Source organism: Chiloscyllium punctatum, chromosome 18 (assembly GCF_047496795.1).
Source record: "Chiloscyllium punctatum isolate Juve2018m chromosome 18, sChiPun1.3, whole genome shotgun sequence".
In the NCBI taxonomy this organism is placed as follows: domain Eukaryota; kingdom Metazoa; phylum Chordata; class Chondrichthyes; order Orectolobiformes; family Hemiscylliidae; genus Chiloscyllium; species Chiloscyllium punctatum.
The window spans coordinates 71,886,073-71,906,586 of NC_092756.1; the positions used below are offsets into that span (position 1 = coordinate 71,886,073).

The following is a 20,514-nucleotide window of genomic DNA, read 5'->3' on the forward strand; positions in this document are numbered from 1 at the left end:
ATTTGCAGTCAGTTAGTGATGATATACAACCAAGTTATTGAAGCCATAGTATATTTGCTGAAGGTTGCAATATCAGATTGCTTTTGCAATGAGTTCAGTGTTACTTGTGCAGGCAGTTCTTTGTCTCTCACTCTGTGTCATAAGGGAGAGTTTGTTCCATTTCCCTTTTCTGTGGATCATTTCTTCATCTGTGCCCTATGCCTTGTGGCTTAATAAGCTAGTAAGAACAGCTACAAAGATAAAAGGATCAGGAGTAGGCCATTCTGCCCTTTGAGCCTGCTCCACCATTCAATATGATCATGTCTAATCATCCAACACAGTGCCCTGTTCCCATTTTCTCCCCATTCCCTATGATTCCTTTAGCCTATTCCTACTTTTTCCATAGAAACCAATAATAAAACCAAGAGGAGGCCATTTGGCACAAATGGTCACACTGCTGGTTCAGTTGGAGAGGGAGCAAAATGTTTCTTACACCTCACTCTGGGCCAGAGTGGCAGTGACTAACCAGAGATCCCCCACCTGATTACTGTCTGCTGAACCTGACTCAGAGAGATGGTAGACGGCTGAGGTCTGTGATGCCCTGTGCAGTTGAACAGTATCCGCAATGGCCTTTGCTGTCTAGTTGACACCACAATCCAGTGATAGGTGTCAACTTCAAATACATGGCGAATACCTGGGGAACTGCAACAGCTTGCACGACTATGTTGAAATTCCAAGATTTTTAGCCAGAAACTGCAAACCTCCTGTTCTGTCTTGTCCAGAAATGCATGTCATTAATTCTAGCTGCTGTGCCAGTGTTTGTGTTTAGGCTTGTTCCTTTCTAACATCCACCACACCTTCCCTCATTGACTGCCTGCTATCATGTTACCCTCTGCCGCACTGGGAGACAGTAAGAGTGAGCTTAGAACAGAAGCTCTGACTAGCAACCCCTCCTACTGCCCTGACTCAATTTCAATGCCCCCCTCATTGCTGAATTGTTAACATAGCACAGACTGGGGCACAGAAAACCCATGGTGCCAACTAACAGCCTTGGAAAGGCAGCGTCATGAGTTCCGATCCCTGTCGTGGGAACATGTGAAACTGAATTTAATAAACCTGGGTTGGTACCAAGATATTTACACATACACAAAAGCTGTGGATTGTTACAGAAACCCAATTCGGTCACTCTGTCCTTCATGGAAGGTGACCTCCCTGTTGTTGCTTAGGTGTGACTCAGGTCTCAAACAGTCTGGTTCATCTTTCTAGCCTCAGGGCAACTAGGGAGAGGCTGTAAACCAGCCTTGCCAGTGTTGCCAACATCCTAAGGACAACTATTTAAAAAATGAAGATTAAAAATAAATGGGATCCTCGTGAATACTGGGGGAAAACTACTTCAGTGCTGCTTCTACCTGCCAGCCCGTGACTGCTTTTACTCCCCCGTGAATCGTATCACAGTTTCACCATTGGTTACATCTCTGTCTAAAGTCAGTCCCAAAGGCCATGCATACCTTCCTCCTGCCAGAGATTTAGGTTAAGACCGTATTGTGAGAGTGAAAGCTGGATTGATCTCACACTGTACAATGAGAGAACTTGGGACTACAAATCTCAGTCTGTTTCAGCCTGTTGCAGATGGAGTGAGCTGAACTCTCTGCATTGGTTTGGACATCTAATCCTCGAGACAGCTTCCTCAATTCTGACCACTGGGCATGCTGACCCTGACAGACACATTCATCAATGGCTGAGTTGTGTTGTGCTAAGCGCAGTGCTCACAGGCATTGATGTAATTTCAGAATTGCCAGGGCAACAGAGGGACAAATCGACCAGAATTGTTGTTACTTCCCAACTATTGACTTCATCTGGGATATATCCAGCTCAAGCAAAGATTGGGCGAGCTTGAGCAGAATGCCTCTGCAGTCAAATAGCTAACTGGTATTCATCATCAAGGTGTACACATGGTATTACCAACTGGCTGAAGCTCTGGAGAGATAGTGGTAACTACACATCAGCAGGATCGACCTCAATGGAGCTGAACCCCAAAGTCGAAGCTCATAGATTTGAGTCCTGGTGGGAGTCGGTGCCTGGGGAATCGTTTTCTCAGTGAGAAACAATGAATGAGGATCCTGTACCCTGTGAGAATTTGTGCCTGGAGAACCGTTCCCCCAGTGAGAGTTGGTGCCTGGGGAACCATTCCCCTGGTGAGAGTCGGTTGCTGGGGAACCATTCCTCCGATGAGAGTTGGTTGCTGGGGAACCATTCCTCTGATGAGAATCAGTGCCTGGGAACTATTACCACAGTGAGAGTCGGTTGCTGGGGAACTGTCCCCCTGGTGAGAATTGGTACCTGGGGAACTGTTCTCCTTGTGAGAATTGGTGCCTCGGGTCAGTGCCCCTGGTGAGGGCCAGTGCCTGGGGAACCATTCCTCTGGTGAAAGTTGGTGCCTGGAGAACCATAACCTTGTGGGAATAAAGTTCCAGGGACTGAACCCATGACAGTAACTGCCTGGGAACTTGCACCCCTGAATCAGTCACCATTCTATTAGTTTTCTGTTACAGGTATGGAGAAGCTTGTCAGAGGATTTGTGACTGGCTTGTAATATTTCCATATTGGCTGATCATGCAAATCCAAGGGCGAGGTAAGCTGTAATATGAAAACAGGCAATTTGCAAAGGAATATAGACAGCTGATTAAAATTGACCCTGAGCTTGCATTTGTGGGACGTCAGGATGTTCATTTTGTCAGGAAATACAGAAAAGCTGAACATATTTTAAACAATGATAAACTTATGAAATCTGTTCAGAGAAATCTGTAGATTAAAAACAACAAGTTAACATCGAGATTAAATTAACTTATTAACAAGAAAATTGCATATTGGTGTTTATTCCAAGACTCTATGACTCTAACTGGGCTACAAGTAAGAGTCTTGCTAGAATTGTAAGGGTCTTTCACGAGCACTCTGCAGTTTAGAAGAGAAATGATCCTATTGAAACACAGGATTTTAAGACAGCTTGACAAGTTAAACATTTGAGAGGCGTTTCACTTGACTGGGAAATATAAAACCAGATATTCATAAACTCAGAATAAAGAGTTGACCATTTAGGACCAAGGTGAAGAGAAATTTCTTCACTTGGAGAGTTGTGAATCTTGGAATTTTCATTTCTGAGAGAGCTGTGAATCATCGATTGTTGACTATGTTCAAGACTGAGCTAGACGTTTGGAGACTCAAAAGAGAGCTGGGGGCAAGATCAGACAGGAATGTGGATTTGAGGTCAAAGTTTGGCTGCGATATAAAAAAAATTGGGAAGCAGTTTTGAAGGGAATCCTCCTGGATTTATTTTTCTTTATGTTCTTATCTGCCTCTAGATAACTGATGATAAAGTTCCATTGATGGTCATAGTTTGCGTTGCTCAAGAACATTAGGTTTGAAACAAGCAAACAACGTTGGACCTGCTACCTATCAGTTGCCATGCTGCAGCCTGCTCAAGTCTATTGATGGAGTCCAGAAGCTACAGATAATGATGGGAAGAATCTTAACAGTGTGAAGAGAATAATTTCTGAAGACAGATATGTTGCATGCTTGATAGATTGCGATGGGTCATGTAGAGGTGGCCACTGAGCTATTTATTGCATTCTTAGATGTGTAATAAACTCTCCTTTTATTGTTGGGTCAGAGGGTTAGATAGGGTGGACAGGGAGAGCCTTTTTCCAAGTATGGTGACGGTGAGCACGAGGGGCATAACTTTAAATTGAGGGGTGATTGAGTAAAGAAACTACATCTGATATCTGAGAGTAGTAAGGGTATGGAATGCTTTGCCTGCAACAGTAGTAGATTCGCCAACTTTAAGTACATTTAAGTCGTCATTGAACAAGCATATGGATGTACATGGAATAACGTAGGTTAGATGGGCTTCAGATTGGTATGACAGTTTGGTGCAACATCGAGGGCCGAAGGGCCTATACTGCGCTGTAATATTCTATGCTCTCACTGGGGAAGCAGAAAAGGGACACAAACTTGAAATCCCTAGGTAACTCCCACTTGCAGATTAAACCTCATTGCCATACAAGAAATCTCCATAATTACCTGTGGTACAATGATAAACATAGGGGTGATTCTGTTCTGAACTCAGTGTAGGGATGGGTTGGTTTCAAACCTTTTCCCATGATGACTGAATGGCCTCAGCCCAGAAAATAGGATAGCTATGACAATTGACTTTTGTCCCCATTTAGGCAAAAGGCAGTTAGTTTTATTTTTCAAACTTAAATTAGAATCAAAATTTGTTGTGATATTTACAACAGCCAATCAGCATATTACTATTCAGTGGTTAAATATGGATACTCTTGAATGACATCCCAGAGGCCATTCACCAAATTGACCTTGAAATCCCATTAGAATGAGCCTCTCTACTGGCTGAGGTCATTTGTTTTTATCATCCTACTGTAGAAATCACTCATTCACTTCCTGTAATGATTTTGTGATAAGAATAAGCTCTGCTGCAAATGGGAGAAGCAACATTGAGCTAACATTGCTGTTACTCAAAAGGCATGCTTTCCAGATTTCAGTTTGAACAACACTGGAAGAGTCACTTCCTTGTGACTGGTAGAGGTGCCAGGGTCAGAACAATCTTCCAGCAGCCCTTTGACGAGATTTTTACATGAAGTCTCATGATTAAGTTTCAGAGTCACTGATCCAAACAACGAATACACTAGTCAGCCCAGTACACGCCCGGTCTTGTTAACATCTCTGCCTCAGCCAGATAAAAATCAGAGTCAGTCTTGGGAATTCAAAGTGTGTGCAAACCTGGTAAAAACAACTGGCACCAGATCAACCTTTTGAGTCTAGTGATTGAATTTTCAAGTAAAGGAGTTCCTGTGTAAGCCAGGACATCATACATTGACCAACTTCACTAATTAGGCTGGGCAGGGTGCTGATCTGGAGTCTCCAATACTTTCCATCTGAATTCAGATAAATATTATCTGGACCAAAATCAACATAGGCACAAGACACCTTTAGACACAAATGCAACTTTTATTCAGATCATGACTGGTGTGTAGCCTCGCTCCATCTTTCATCCAAATTTCTCTCTGCAGATACTGCCTGATCTGACTTCTGCAGTGTTTCCAGCATTTTCATCTTACCACCAGCCTATAAACGTCAGAGCTATTTCCTCCATTCAAACTTTTAAGCAGCAACTGCACTGACTTCACCCAGTCTCCTCCCATGGCCCTCAGATGGTATCATGTGAGAAGTGTTACACTGGAGTACCATTAAACTTACAGGAAGAGATGATGTCCATAAAACATGAGATAACCTCACTGAATGTGTTAATGCTTATCCCTGAAGTCATCACCAAAATGTTACCTGCTTGCCACATTGGCAATTTGAGAGAGTTTGCTTTACCAACAGTGACTGCTGTTTCCAACAACCATGATTATACTTCAACAAGTGTTTCTGTGCAACATTAAAACTGCATTGACATTGAAAGGTGCTACAGAAATGCAAGTCTTTGTTTTCCCAAAGTACTGCTTCAAATTTAACTAAGTCCTTTTGTCACCTATATTGATACTTAAACTACAAGAATAGTTGCTGTCACTTCTGAGAAGCATCTATTTTATAAAAGGTAAAGTAGATATAGTCCTACCAGACCATAGGTCTCTGATTAGAGAGATGACTAGCAGTGATTTACTGAGGGTCACCACCCCTCAGGCAAGGGGACAGGTTGAGAAAGAGTCCTTCAATGGTAACCTCAGTCAGTGCAGGGATTGAAGCCATACTGCTGGCATCACTTTGCATTGTAAGCCAGATTATCCAACTAACTGAGCCCATATCGTTTTCCCCATTCACTCACGGGATGTAGGATTCATTGATTGAGCCAGAATTTATTACCCATTCATAACTGCCCTTGGACACAACAGTGATACATTTCCAAGTCAGGATGGCAATATTCCCACATACTTGCTGCCCTATTCTTAGAATATATTGTCCAAGTGTAATATAAATTATTGTTGATCTGGATTGCGTCCATTGGTTTTCCTGTGCTAATCCAGAACTACAAAGCTTAAAGACCATGTTAGGAACCCATCTTCATCTAAGCTTGGATCAGATAACACCCCAGAGAATCAAGTGCTAATTGAGGATGAAAGGACATCACAAAAAAAAAGGGAACAATCAATTTGCTGTGAGAATTTATTTATAATACTGTTTCATGGCAGTAAGATTTAACATTTCCAAAAAAATTCGATTCAGAATTTAGTTACAAAGTGAGACTATGCGAATCACCAGTAAAGAAGCTCAATTTGACGATTAAAATCCTTAACTCCTCAAACCCCTTCTAAGCCCTTCATCAACCATGTGATTATAGCAAAAGGCAATCTTCTACTGGTAACAAAAGTCTGAGTTTGTGCATTGAAGAAGAAGTGGATGCCAGTTGGGAAAGAACATCAGAAGGATGCCGGAACTGTTGGAAACAATCTGCTTGATTGATTGAGACAGTTCATAGAAAAGTCTAAAATTCACAGGTTAAACATGGTGACTACCAGATCATTGGTAAGGGATTTGGAGATGCCGGTGTTGGACTGGGGTGTACAAAGTTAAAAATCACACAACACCAGGTTATAGTCCAACAGGTTTAATTGGAAGCACACTAGCTTGCAGAGCGACGCTCCTTCAATCACCTGATGGACTATAACCTGGTGTTGTGTGATTTTTAAATTGGTAAGGGAAGCATCCAAAACTACAGAGAATACACCACATTTTCAAACACTGGACCTGAGACATCTGTTGGTGTTAAAGCAAACAGTCACAAAGGAACACAATTCTTGTTGCACCAAATTAACTAAAGGACATCTGGGAAGAACTGAACAGGGGCTAAATTCAAACACTGAAAATACAGTCACTCCAGTCCCCTCTCTAAGCAGCTCACCATGGAGATGATCAAAAACTGGCTTCTGCCCTGGTCCATTACTGACTCTTGGATCTCCCCTCAACTGTATTTGAGCCAGAGGCCACTATTCCTCTCAGTCATACACTTGAATGGAGTCCAATTTTACCTACACAAACATCAGTACATATCATTCAAAGCACTGGTGATCAGGCGAACCAAAGTTTTAAAGCCACAATAGAACGTGTCCCTCTTAAAAAGCCCATTTCCATCTCCAGTTCCTTTAATACAGATATTTTCTACAGGGGACTGCCAGAAATCTCTTGGCATTATGCAGTCAAGCTGGATTCTTCCCTTATTTCACTAATCAACAAAAGGTCACCAATAAATTAATTGCAATCCTGGGCCATCCCCAGAGTTTGCCAAGCTCGGTTTACTGATTCATTATTGCTATTCTGGAGACATGGGGAGATTAAAACCAAGGACTTTTCCAACTTGTAAGATACTCCAATACTGTATTAAAGATTATAATCTTAGTGAGTTCCATCTAGCAATATAGTGAAGGTCTCAGCCCACCATTTTATAACTTTTAGTATGTTACAGTAAGCTAAATTAGCTAAAACATGGCAGTCTGTACATTCATGGGCCAAGTTTGAACATCATTTTGACTTGAGACTTGGGCAGAAAGCTCCACTAAACTGAAATATGGCTGACTACCAGCTTCTGGAAATATGCATTTTATTCAGGCATTCTGAATCATTAATTTATCTCAGGTTTTGTTGACAAGACTGATTATATTTCATTATTCTGCAGCATAATACAGCAGGACAATACTCTATTAATTAAGCACAGTGTGGCAGGATGTAGATATGATCACTCGCTAAGCTGTTAGCGCCTGCAGAGGGAAACAAATGAAATCACCAGACTGATCCCTTACAAACTGAGCTGAGGAGAGGGACAGAACCTGCTAAGCAAAGTGCAAAGGAAAACAATGGAACCAGGACTTGATGTAGGCTGCTTTTCCTCCTTTAATCAATATTGAGTTTTATAAACAACAAATTGTGTCAACTTTACTCGACTCTGCATTAGAATCAGTTGGTTCCATCAGAACACTCCCAGTTTCATTGCACTGGACATAATCCAGGATTGTATACTGCTTAAATCAGATGATGACTGGCAGATTAAAAGTGCTTGTGGATGGCCAAACGAGGAGGGCAGTACTGGGAGATTTAACTGCTGTGTCGTCAGCATAAAGAGGTACATTTTCAGGTTAAGCCATCACCCACAGCATTGTTCACATTGCCATTCCTCAAGGATATGCTCAGACTGTAAGCACAGCGGTCACTGGCTTTATCTATTTTCCTCCTATCCCCAAGATAGAGGCTGAGTTGTGGTTCCATCCAAGACCTAAACAGAGGAAGGAACGAACTGGGGATCACTGTTCCTGGTGGTCTAGTACTGCTTCCTGTATCTCCTATAGATTTATTCATGGATCCATGACACATACTATGCCAGGGAGGAAAGAGGCAAAGTTTATGTTTCTCAATTCTCTCAAACTACTCGAGTGTAACCACCTGGGAAACCTGCCAGGTTAACAACAGAGAAGGGGAGGACAACCTTCTTCCCCTCCCAAGTTTCACTTCTCCTTCATATACAACAGACAAAAAGAAGCACAGCATGTGCCAGGGGCCACAGTTTTTGGGGTGGGTGAGGAAAGTGCACATAGAAAATAAGTTTATTACAACAGATCATGAAGCAAGATCACCAATAAAAAGCCTTTTTTGTGGTGCTTATAATCATAATTCTAACATTGTCTTCATTAGCATACCTTTGTCAAACCCTAATTTCTTGCTCATTTTGTCAGGCAATATTGAGCAGCAGAACTTACCACGATTGATAGAGAATACAGAATTTCATTTTAAGCAACACTTGGTGACTGTTTGTTGACCCATTCCCAGACCAGACAAAAGGAAACAGATTTACAATTAAAATTATCCAAAGAAACTGCAGGATCTGGAACAGAGTTTTGTACGTATCCAGGTCACTGAGTCAAATGGGACTCTCTCCTGATGGCTGAGCTAGAACAGGTTTTGAGATTTAAAAAAAATATAAACAATAGAAGATTATTTTTTCTAGCTCCTGCTGCTAATCTATATAAGTCAGCTATCAGGACTTGCCATTTCTGCTCTTGCCCTGCAGCTGCTCTCAGCTTCTTGGTGCTTAGTGTTCAGTGTAAATCAGGTCATCAATTGTGATTGATAGTGAACTCCTCAACCTCAGCTTTCTGGTATGAGATACTGGCACTGAAGTACAGTGCAAGTGTAGGCTACAGAACATAAAGCACCTCTCAGACATTCAGGAGATACGGAGGGAGTGGATGCGGGGAGATGGCAAATATGATTCAGAGAGTGTGGAGTGGAGTGAAGGTCACGCATTGGCTTCTGAAGTTAAAGTACTGTAGATACAGCAGAGTCGAGAGAAGAAATTATGGTACTGTCACAATGAGGTTCTACTGGCTGCAGGTCACCACAAGATAGATGGAATAGATTGTTTTGTTTGAGGCTAAAGATTTCAGAAAAAAACAGGAGACAACAGTCTCAGTTATGGCAAGATTTACTAGCGTGTGTGTAGATAGAGACAGGATTTTCAGTCACACAGATGGTTAGTAGTAGCATCTCTGGCCTACTTTACAAAACACAGAGGGAACAGTTGGTTGGAGAATGGAGAATCATGCGACAGTCACCCCACAGGCATCCTAAAAAACCTTTACAGGCCATCAGTCCAGAAAATATCAAAGCAGTTTCTTGATGAAAGCTTCCAGCTCATCTTCACTTTTGACACCTATGAATTTGTCCACAGCACACCCATTCTTCATAGCGATTACAGTCGGGACCACAGTCACCTACAAATCATTGGAGGGGGAAAAAAAACATACAAATTACATATTTTCATTCATGCAGCTGTAAGTTTGAAAATGAAACTGTAAATATTAGGTCACAGAGGAATTGTTTCTTGTTAATCAGCAGCTCAGAAGCAGATATCAACTTGGTGAGAAATCACAGAATAATTCAGCATAGCAGACTATTTAGTCCATTATGCCCATAGCAGCTGTTTAGACTAGATTCCCTACAATATGGGAACAGACCCTTCAGCCTAACAAGTCCACCCGCCCCTCCAGGGAGTAACTCGCCCAGACCCATTCCCCTGCATTTATCCCTGACTAATACACCAAACACTATGGGCAATTTAGCATGACCAATTCACCTGGGAGGAAACTGGAGCACCCAGAGGAAACCCACACAGACACAGGGAGAATGTGCAAACTCCACACAGACAGTCGCCCAAGGTGGGAATTGAACCCAGGTTCCTGGAGCTGTGAGGCAGCAGTGCTAACCACTGAGCTACTGTGCTGCCCCATTAGTTCCTATTCTAATCTGCAATTTATCCCCACTTCAAATTTAGTCAAACCTCAGTTACCTTTTGAATGTGCTTCTAGCATCCTTTTAGACAGCGCAGTCTAGATCATGACAATTCATTGAAGTAAAACTTCTCACCTTCCTCTGGTTCCATTGTCAGAGATGTATAGCACGAAAACAGGCACATTAAACTCTATCCTCCAGTTGCTGACTCCATGGCCAGTGTAAACTATTTTTGGCTAATTTGCTTAAAATCCTTCATGATTTTATACATTTTTATTCAAAGCTATTCTGTTCCAAGGAGAACAACTGCTGAATTTCTAGTGTCTTTGTATGACTGATGTGGAAGGGGAACATTGCTAGCCCAATGCCGGAGATAGTAGAAACTCAATTATATTCTTAGTATCTTTCAAAACATTTCACAAGAAATGACTAACAATAGACATCTGGTGTACCACAGAATGCTAATGACAGAAATTGTGGTAACACATCGCTTAACCAATTTTGCTACGGTTGGGGGTGGGGGTAGGGGGAGAGTTATCAGAGGGTATGTACATGTATTCACACCCACTGAAGCATTTGAACAAAAAGGATGAACTTTTTTTAAAAAAATGTCTCACTTAAGGAACAAGTCCTGCAATAAGCAGCACTCATTCAGTGGCAAAATGCTGCCAGCTGATATCCCTGGGCAAGGCATTAACCTGTAACCTTCAAAATCCACAGGAAAACAGTACCACTAACCCAAGCCAATTAGTCGCCAACGTCACACAAACAATGAAACAGGGCACAGGCTTCCAGTTGTGCTGTGTAGAGTGCTTCTCCAGGTTGTTCCAGAGATTGTCTGTCACCAAATGCCCCTAAGGAACTCTCATCCTTGGCTCCTTCTCAGGGAGTAGATTAGACATTTCAACCTAAAATCGTTCAGCCAAAATATTATGGGCTTCCCGACTGGTTGGGGAATAGAGAGAAATAAATGAACGCAGGCAGAAAAGAAACATTGTCTGTGTTTATGGTGGCCGCTGTAACCTTTTCTAGGTACAGAAGCATCGTAAAATCACACTGGCCTATCACTTTAACCTCCCACTAGCTTACTGAGTACACTACAAGTTTGTCTGATATCTTCGAGTTAAATCTGAAGTTCAGTATTTACCACATTCTTGGGATTTCAAAATCTGCCTGGAAGCACTCTCTGAAAGGGTGGTGGGGTGAGATGGAAGGTATTTGGATAAATACTTGGAAAATAAGTTGCAGGGCTGAAGAGAATAAACTGAGAGATTAATTGGACAACCTCCAAACACATGTTGGGTCAAATGATTTCTTTTTGTATTGTTTTATTCCATTCTATACCTTTTTGATTTTTACAATTCTCAAAGCTGCTTTAAGTTCTGCTGTAGAAAGTCAAGGAAGTACACCTTGACTTTCTGCAATGGGAGCCTGAACCCCACTCACACACGGTCTCTCAACAGTCCCAAACATAAGTTCAGCATGACAAAAATAAAACTGACATTTTTCAATCACTGATGCCTCACTCTGTCCCTTAACTTGTATGAATTCAGTTCAGGTCAAAGATTTGTTTCCAGATTTACAGTGTGTTCAAATCAGGGATGTAGGCGAGACACAAATTGACAGACTGGACTGTACCATGTCTGTTTAGCTGCTTCGGGTGTGTCAGAAAGCTTTGACTCAAGACAGTCAACTGTGAAAGCACAGATGCTGTGTATTTAGGTTAGATAAGGTGCAGTTAGAATAGGGAGGGCAGTTTAAGAAAGCCTGTACAATGGAGCACAAAATATTCAATATGAATACCCAACAGATTTCTCTCTGTCTGGCATGAGATGCTAACTTAGGCTTTATTCAGACACATATGATACACTAGGTGAGTTCCTAGGTGTTCCTGTAATCAACTAATTCAACATCCTGTGTGACAGATATGAATTGAAATCACTGAATAAACCTAAACACTCAAAACAATGGGAGTCAGAACTGCTACAGCAGGTAGACTAGTTCCAGTTGTTTCACTTTCACCTCTACTTGCCTTCCTTAAATATTCTCTTCTTTAAAAAGCATCTGATCCAAAAAAAGCTGAGCTAATCCAAAACTGTGCTGCACCTGTACTAAGTCACTCCAATTCCATTCACCCATCAACCTTGTACTCGCTGAACTACAATGGCTTCTGGTTAAGCATTTTCAACTTTAAAAATTCCCACCCACATTTCCAAATATCGTCATGGCCTCACCTTTCCCCATCTCTGTAACCTCCAGCATTACTACTCTTCAAGATCAGATTTTCTCCAACTGTGATCCCTTGCTTGTACATATACATTTAAACATGCCAGAATATTTTCTCAGTGAGTCTGGGTGAAATGTGGAAGTCAGTTAGAAAGTGCTGAAAAATCCAAAGATGGTTGGGGGCAAAAGGCAGTATTCATCCTTTAATGAAGCATTGTTACCTCAGGAAACGCTGGGTATTCACAAGGATCATTATATCCTATACATTTATTATCCTGTTGTTCTGTTGCTAAAATTCAGGCTATATTTCATAAGTGATTGGAAGAGTTAGGGTGGATTTCTCAATCAAATCCTGCTGTACAGTATTCAGTAATGCTCATACCTGGTACTCCATGGCAAGGTCTGTGTGTTCATCTATGTCTATCTTTGCCATTATGACATTCCCTTTCTGTTTCGCCACCAATTTCTCGAGTCTTGGTCCAAGAGTGTGGCAAGGCTTGCACCAACTGATTGAGCAAACAGAAACAAGTTAATATTTATTATTTTTGTAAAGATTGTGTATTTTTATTTTTGATAACAGTTTTAAAACCAGGGATTGCTGCATACTTTGAAAAGAAGTAACTTGATACTCTGAACACAGCTTGCATAACTGGGTTACAGCTGTGGCTGCAGACAAACTTGAGACAAAAGGTTGTCTTTGTTTGGCAAAAAAGTAGCAGATTGCTAACTGGTCATTAGTCTACAAACCAACGATAAAAGGTCTCCTGCTTGCAAACAATTATGTGATTAGCTCAGGTAGCTGGGCAGATTGGGGCTGTAAACAAGATACAGTGAAACCTTTGGCCATGAGCAGCTCAGGAACTCTCTCTTTCTCTGTTCTTTGCAGTGAGCCACTTTAAGACTAAATAAAATCGGTTCATTATCCTCCAGCATCTTCTGTGATATGCAACTTTTAACAAGTTAAGAGACCTTTGCTAAGTGAAACAGTCACTGTGTCTCCGGCAGACCAGTGGAAGCATCTGGAGAAGGATGACTGAGAAGCAGACTTTTGACCAGCACAAGAATTATCTCAATAACCCTTATGAACAGGAACCACTGAGCTGTTTTACCAGTTTTCCCACTGCCCACAACCTATGTTTTTTGCTATGCGTGTAAACAGGCGTTTATATGGAGATTAAAGTTTTAATTAGTAGGCTTATCTGCAGATGCCTCATAACTGTTTACCTGTTCACAGTCTAATTACTTGCACGGATCGCTAATTCTTGTTAAGTACAGAAACCTGGCCTACGCTTTTTGTCAATCTCTGGGTCTGAAAAAAAAACAGGTAAGTTGGGGAATCTTTGCATACTTTTTAGAATTTTTAATTTTTGTGATGATTCCAAGAATAGTACAATTTAACTTAGTGTGCTACCTCAGTAAGACATAACACTTAGAGATCAAATCTCAAGAGTCCACTCATATTTAGGATACAGTTTATAGGAACTTCTTGCATTTCATGTAAATGTTCATTTGTCACTAGAATTGGTTATATCGTTACAATGGAGGACACAAATTAAGTTCCAAAAATAATCAGTTAACACAGGTAAGAGGGAGGAACTGAAAGAAATTGGTATTAGCAGGTAAATGGTATTGGTGACATTGATTGGATTAAAGACCATTATATCCCCAGGGTCCATTAACCTTTATCCTAGAGTACTGAAGGAAGTAGCCCTAGGAATAGCAAATGCATTGGTGCTCAACATTCACGATTCTATACATACTGGAACAATTCCTACGGATTGCAAGGTAGCTAATGTAAACTTGCTATATTAAAAAAAAGGAGTTAGAGATTAAAAAAAGACTGGTTAACCGGATATCAGTAGTGGGGAAAATGTTTGAGGCCTTTATAAAAAGATTTAATAGCAAAGCACTTGGAAAATCATAACAAGATTGGACAGAGTCAACATGGATTTATGAAACAGAAATCATGTTTGATGAATTTACTGGAATTTTAGAGAATTTACCTGGCAGGGTTGGGAAGAGGGAGCCACTAGATGTTGTTTACTTGGACTTTCGATCAGGTCCCAGTAAGAGATTAGCATGTAAAAATTAAAACAGAATCAAGTGGAGTGTACTGACATCGATAGAAAACTGGTCTGCAAACAAGATATAAAAGAGTCAGAATAAAGTTGACTTTTACTAAGTGATAGGCAGTGACTGGTAGGGTACAACAGAGATCAATGCTTGTATCCCAGTTATTCACAGTATGTATTAATGATTTAAAATGTAATATCTCCAAGTTGCAAATTACACAAAGCTGGGTGACAGGGTGACTGAGATAGAGACGGAGATGCTTCAGTGTGATTTGGATAAGTTGACTGAGTGGGTAAACGCATGGCAGAAATATGTTGTAGGTAAATGAGAGGTTAACAGGGAGGGTAACTTTAAGTTACCCTCTACAATTCTAAATTCCAGGGAATAAACTCCAAATTTGTGTAATGTCTTCTCATAGTTTAGCTGCTGGATTCCATGTAGCATTCTGGCAAATCTATGCTGCATTCATTCCAAAATCATATATCCAAAGAAATTATGCCCAGAACTGCTGAATTACTTGAGATGTGGTTGAACCAAGGTTTTGTTTAGTTGAAGCATCAATTTTACCTCTTTGTATTCCACGAGACATAAAAAGCCAGCATTCTAAGAGGCATTGATTTTTTTTTGTATCTGCCCATGACAACTTAATGGTCTGTGTTTATAAACTCTTAGGATTCTTCAGACTTCCCACTGCTTCTAGCTTTTCACCATTTAAAAAATTCCTTTATGGGTCTAAAGTTACTTGTCTGTACTGAAACTGAGTTCACTGTTTTGCTTGTTCACCTAATCCATTAGTATCTTTGAAATTATATGCTAACTACACAGCTTGTAATGCTTTATTTACATCAAAGTTGGACACATGGCTTTCTAACCCATTATCATTAATAAAAATGAATGAATAATGGAGATCCCAACATAAATCTCTTCAAGACACCATTAGTCACATCCTACCAATTAGACTACCTGCAACTTTATCCCCTCTACTGCTTCCTGCCACTCCACCAATCTCAGAACTGATTCAGTAATCTCTCTCAATGTCACAAACTTAAATTTTAGCTAACAGTTTCTTATGAGACACTGTATTAAATGTCTCAGGGGTCCATATCAATCAGATCTGTAGATATCGCCTTGTCTGCTATTTTTGTCACATCTTCAAAAACTTGCAAGTGTGAGCTATTATTTACAAATCCATGCTGACTGTCTTGGAGCTGACAAAAATTTAAGACATGAGCATTCCACCTTAATTTAAGATTGCAGTGCATTACAGTTCATTCAGGGAGTCCAGGTTGCTATGGCAACATGCATTTTGTTTGCATATACCACTGGTACTGATAGTGGAGACTCCAACTCCCTTGCCAACACACAGTGGACTAGGAATCTCTTCTGCTTTTGCTGCCTGCCACTGACATTTGTTGGAAGGATTCACAGGTTGATACTCAATCTCATTACCAAGGAAGGGGTGTTCATAAAGTCGACAATCAGGTCACGGTCTAAGACTTAAACGTGGAACTTCTTGCTCAGGTACAAGAAATTTCCCACTGTGACACAAGACCTCACTCCTCAATTACATACGCTAGTAATTTCTTGACAACAGATATCTGGCTTATTTACCTATTAATTTCCTTCTTCCTCTCCCAACTTTCTTAAATAAGAATAACACGCAATTTTCCCATGTTAAAGGAAGATTTCCTATGGATTGGGTTGGACCCTGGGATGCATCATAAAGTGATGTAAGCAAACTTCCACCAGCTTCTGAATGCAGGCCAAACCAATGTACAGTGAGTGTGTCTTCATGCTCTCCTGCCAAGGTTATGTTATAACCTTGAGCAGCACCTCCCATTACTGCATCACCTAGAACTACAGGACGACACATGGGAATATCAATCTTCAAGATTCTCCTCCCCATTCTAGACATGGGTATATCGTGTCATTCCTTTGTCATCTCTGGATAAAAATTCTGCAACTCCATCACTAATGGTATCAATGACACTGATAGACATCACCACCATCTCAAGGATAATTAGGGTTTGGGAACAAATGGCAATATTATCAACAAGGCTCACATCCTAACAATTAATTATAAAATGGATTAAATCCAGTATTGAAAGTGCAGCCCAGTAAGAACCAAGTTTAAAATGCTCTAACTTTAATTAGCATTCACCTGGTAACTCCACTTCAAAAGGTAGTTCAGCTGTAGTGAAAGATGGGGATTTATCCACTTTTGTACAGCTTAAAGAGCTTACATTAGCTTCAAACCCACAGCATGATTATTCTGGGACTGCACAACAGTAACTGCTGAAAATATTTTGTTTCCTAACAGGAACATCTCTCATCTGGACGAACATGAACATTCACAAAATCAGCAGCCAAAAGCAAGCAACAATTAAGGTAAAGGATCAGTACTTCCTCTGTTTCTGTTCAAACTTCCTCCTTTCACTTGGATACAACTCTGTGCATTTTACATGAACAAAACAGGTAGGAAATATTGAAATCTTTCCAAGCAAGATATTGTACTTCTTTTTTTCATTAACACAATCTCCAGGCTTGCAGGAAGTTGAAAAAAAAACACACCACAGCCCTCTGCCCTCTTCTGAATGCAATAACTCATTGCACAATATTCAGAAGCATTTGTAAATCCTCAATACTTCAATATAGTGGCTATTCAGCCTGAATAAACTTGCTCAGCAAGCCCTGGCAGGAATATCCTGCTGTCTATAAGAACTAGTTATTTACATTCATTTGGAGTATTGTGCGCAGTATTGGGCCTGAAATCTCAGAAAGGATGTACTGGCCCTAGAGAGTGCTCAGAAGAGGTTCATGAGAATACAGGCCAAGGAATGGACCCAGGAAAGAAAAGTGTAACATATGAAAAATGTTTGATGACTCTGGGTCTATACTTGATAGTGTTTAGAAAGATAAGGAGGTATCTAATTGAAACAGACAGAATACTGAATGGCCTGGACAGAGTAGATATTGGGAAGATATTTCCATTGCTAAGAGACGAGGACCAGAGGACACAGCCTTAGAGTAAAGGGAAGGCCTTTTAGAATGGAAAAAAAAACGAGAAACTTCTTTAACCAGAGTGTGATGAATCTATGGAATTTGTTGCCACAGAAGGCTGTGGAGGCCAGGTCATTGAACATATTTAGGACTTAGATGGATAGGTTTTTGATTGTCAAGAGGGATCAAGGGTTATGGGAGAAAGCAGGAAAATGGGGTTGAGACACTTATCAACCATGACTGAATGGTGGAGTAGACTTGATGGGCTGAATGGTCCAACTTCTGCTCCTATGTCTTATGGACTTAAAAGTAAACAATTGTTAATGGACAGTGTCTTACAATTCTTGCAAGAGTACTGATCGCAAAAGTCTTGCATTCTGTGCTGGTATTAGCTGTGACTCAGTGAGTAGCGCTTCCCTATTGAGGGAGAAGGCCTGAGGTTCAAGTATCCCTCTAGAGATCTGAACACATCTATGCTGACAGGGTACGGTACTGAGGCAGCATGACACTGCTGAGATTGCCTCCTTTCAGGACAAGGCATGGGAATGTAAGTATTGGAGGTAATGTTACAGTGCTTGAAATCCAGAGACCTGACCCGGCTAAGAGTTCAAATCTCATCATAGCAATTAGTTCAATAAATTCTAAAACAAAAAGAAATTAGCATTATTAATGAAAGCACTGTTTGCTCCTTTAAGTAAAGAAAGGCTGCCACCCTTACCCAGCCTGGTCCATTTGAGATTCCAGCCAATTTGATTAATGAGGTATCAAGAAACTGTTGAGTTCACTGTTTGCAGCAAAGCCACTGATAACATCCTGGTTGTATTGCTAAAATGGCATGCTCCAAAATTAGCCATCCTCCTTGCTAAGCAGATCCTGTACCGCTATAACACTACCCAGACGTGCTCTGCTCACAAATCCAATCGAACCAATTACTACCTAACTTGTCTACTCTCAAATATAAGCAAGTAAAGGACGAGTCCACAGACAGAACTATCAAGCAAAATTTACACATCAATACAGGTATCCCCTGCTTTTCAAACATTCAATATATGCCACTTTGCTTTTACAAAAGACCTACACTGTTTTCACGAATCCAAAGAGGATTTTCACTTTTATGAGAAATGGTAAATTTTTCCCAAATAAATCATGCACCTTCACTTTATGCCATTTTTGACTTAGAAAAGGTTTCCTGGGAATGCTCTGGTTTTGGATAGCGGGGTATATCTGTAACCTGCTCAACAATGCATGTTCGGGTTCTGCCAGACTGTTTGCCTCCTGAGCTGATTATCAGCTTGATCCAAACCTGGGGAAAAAAAACTCAAAAAATGCGAGGTGAGCACGACTGCGGTTTACACCAAGGCAGCATTTGATGTTGTGGGTCAACAAGTCGTCAATAGGAATCAGAGAGAGCATTCTCAAAGTTGAAGTCATGCCTAGTTCAAAAAAACATAGTTGTGGTTGTTGAAGGTCAAGCATCACATTTCCCGGACATTCTGAAAAGATACCTTCAGGGCTTTTTTCAAGCCCAACCATTAGGAAGGTCACTTCAACGACCTTCCTTTCAACAAAGTTAGATATAGAGAGTGTTTGCTGATGTTTGCGGAGTTCTATCCATTCAAGCTCCTCAGATGATGAAGCAGTCTGTGCCCATAGACTGCATGACATGAACAACATTCAGGCTTGGGCTGATGGGTGTTGTGAATGTTACTTGCTACATAAGTGCTGGAAAATTGCCATCTTTCTGAGGTAACAATTTAACCACTGCTCCACAAAATTCAACAGCATTGTCACTACTGAATACCCCATTGTCACCCTGGTGAGTTATCAGAAACTGTGACCAGCTATATAAATATTGTCGCAACAAGAGCAGGTCAGAAGCTAGGAATTCTGCAATAAGTAACTCACCTGCTGACTTTGCAAAGCCTGTCTATCATCTAACAGGCACAAATCAGGTGTGATAGAATACTCTCCAACTGCTTGGATGATTGCAGCTCCAATAACAAACAGTCAATGAGCTCTACAGTACAGAAACAGACCTTTTGGTCCAATCGTCCACATGTGTACCAATCAGTGCCCACCAAGCAGCACCCTCATCTCCTTCAATATAAACTGCTCTTTTTGAGATTTGCCTTCTTGCGATTCCATGCTGAGGAGTGCAAGGCTAAAAGCTTTGACAGCTCACTTTTCATCAGCAATACGTTTGTTCGAAGAGATGGCTCAGCACCAGCTTTTCAGAGTAATCAGAAATAGGCAGTACATGCTGATGGTGTCAATGACACCTTACATGAATTTATTGAAAAAACAAGATCCTATCTATTCTCTCAGGTATACATAGAAACACCCATGACAATAGCAGGATATTCTCTTTGGTATTTTGACTAATATTTACCTACAATGATCACAACAAAATAGGGACAATTACATTACAACTGTTAAAGGTTTATCTCAGTGAGAAAGAAAGACTCTGAGGAGGTTGACTAAATGATGAGCTTAATTAAATAACATAACTAAATGGCTAAATAAGTTCAAGATTACATAAAAGTTGAAAAAGTACAAACCTGCATCAATTAATGGCAGGAGAGTCAGAGTTTAAGAACCGGCATAGAATGATTTGAGAATACTTTATTTTTAAAAGAGACAAGTAGTGTACAGGAGAAAGCTAGCTAGTAAGATAAACAGAAATAATAAGACTTCCTACAAGTATTTACAGTAGAAAAAACTCTAAAGCAAGTGAAATTGGGATATCTGGTTGGCCTGGACGAGTTGGACTGAAGGGTCTGTTTCCGTACTGTATATCTCTATGACTCTAAGTGCTGGTCCTCAACAGTGACTTAGGATTGATATCAAAAAATGAGGAAATAATGGATGACAGGTATTTTGTGTTTCCCAAAAGACTGAGAAATTTCCCAAAAATACTTTAAAAAAAAAATCAAGAGATGAATG

General features: G+C 40.6%; 1 protein-coding gene across 2 annotated transcripts in view; it reads right to left on the reverse strand.

Annotated features, from left to right (window-relative positions):
• Positions 1-6,145: 6,145 nt before the first annotated feature.
• Positions 6,146-20,514, reverse strand: part of txn2 (thioredoxin 2) — a 36,751-nt gene continuing 22,382 nt past the window's right edge. For both annotated transcript variants that reach the window (XM_072588472.1, XM_072588471.1), the window contains exons 3-4: positions 12,881-13,004; positions 6,146-9,755 (exon numbers count right to left, since the gene is read on the reverse strand). In XM_072588472.1, coding sequence (XP_072444573.1) covers positions 9,645-9,755; positions 12,881-13,004 — 235 coding nt within the window. In that variant the 3' untranslated portion in view covers positions 6,146-9,644. The remainder of the gene's footprint in view (positions 9,756-12,880; positions 13,005-20,514) is intronic.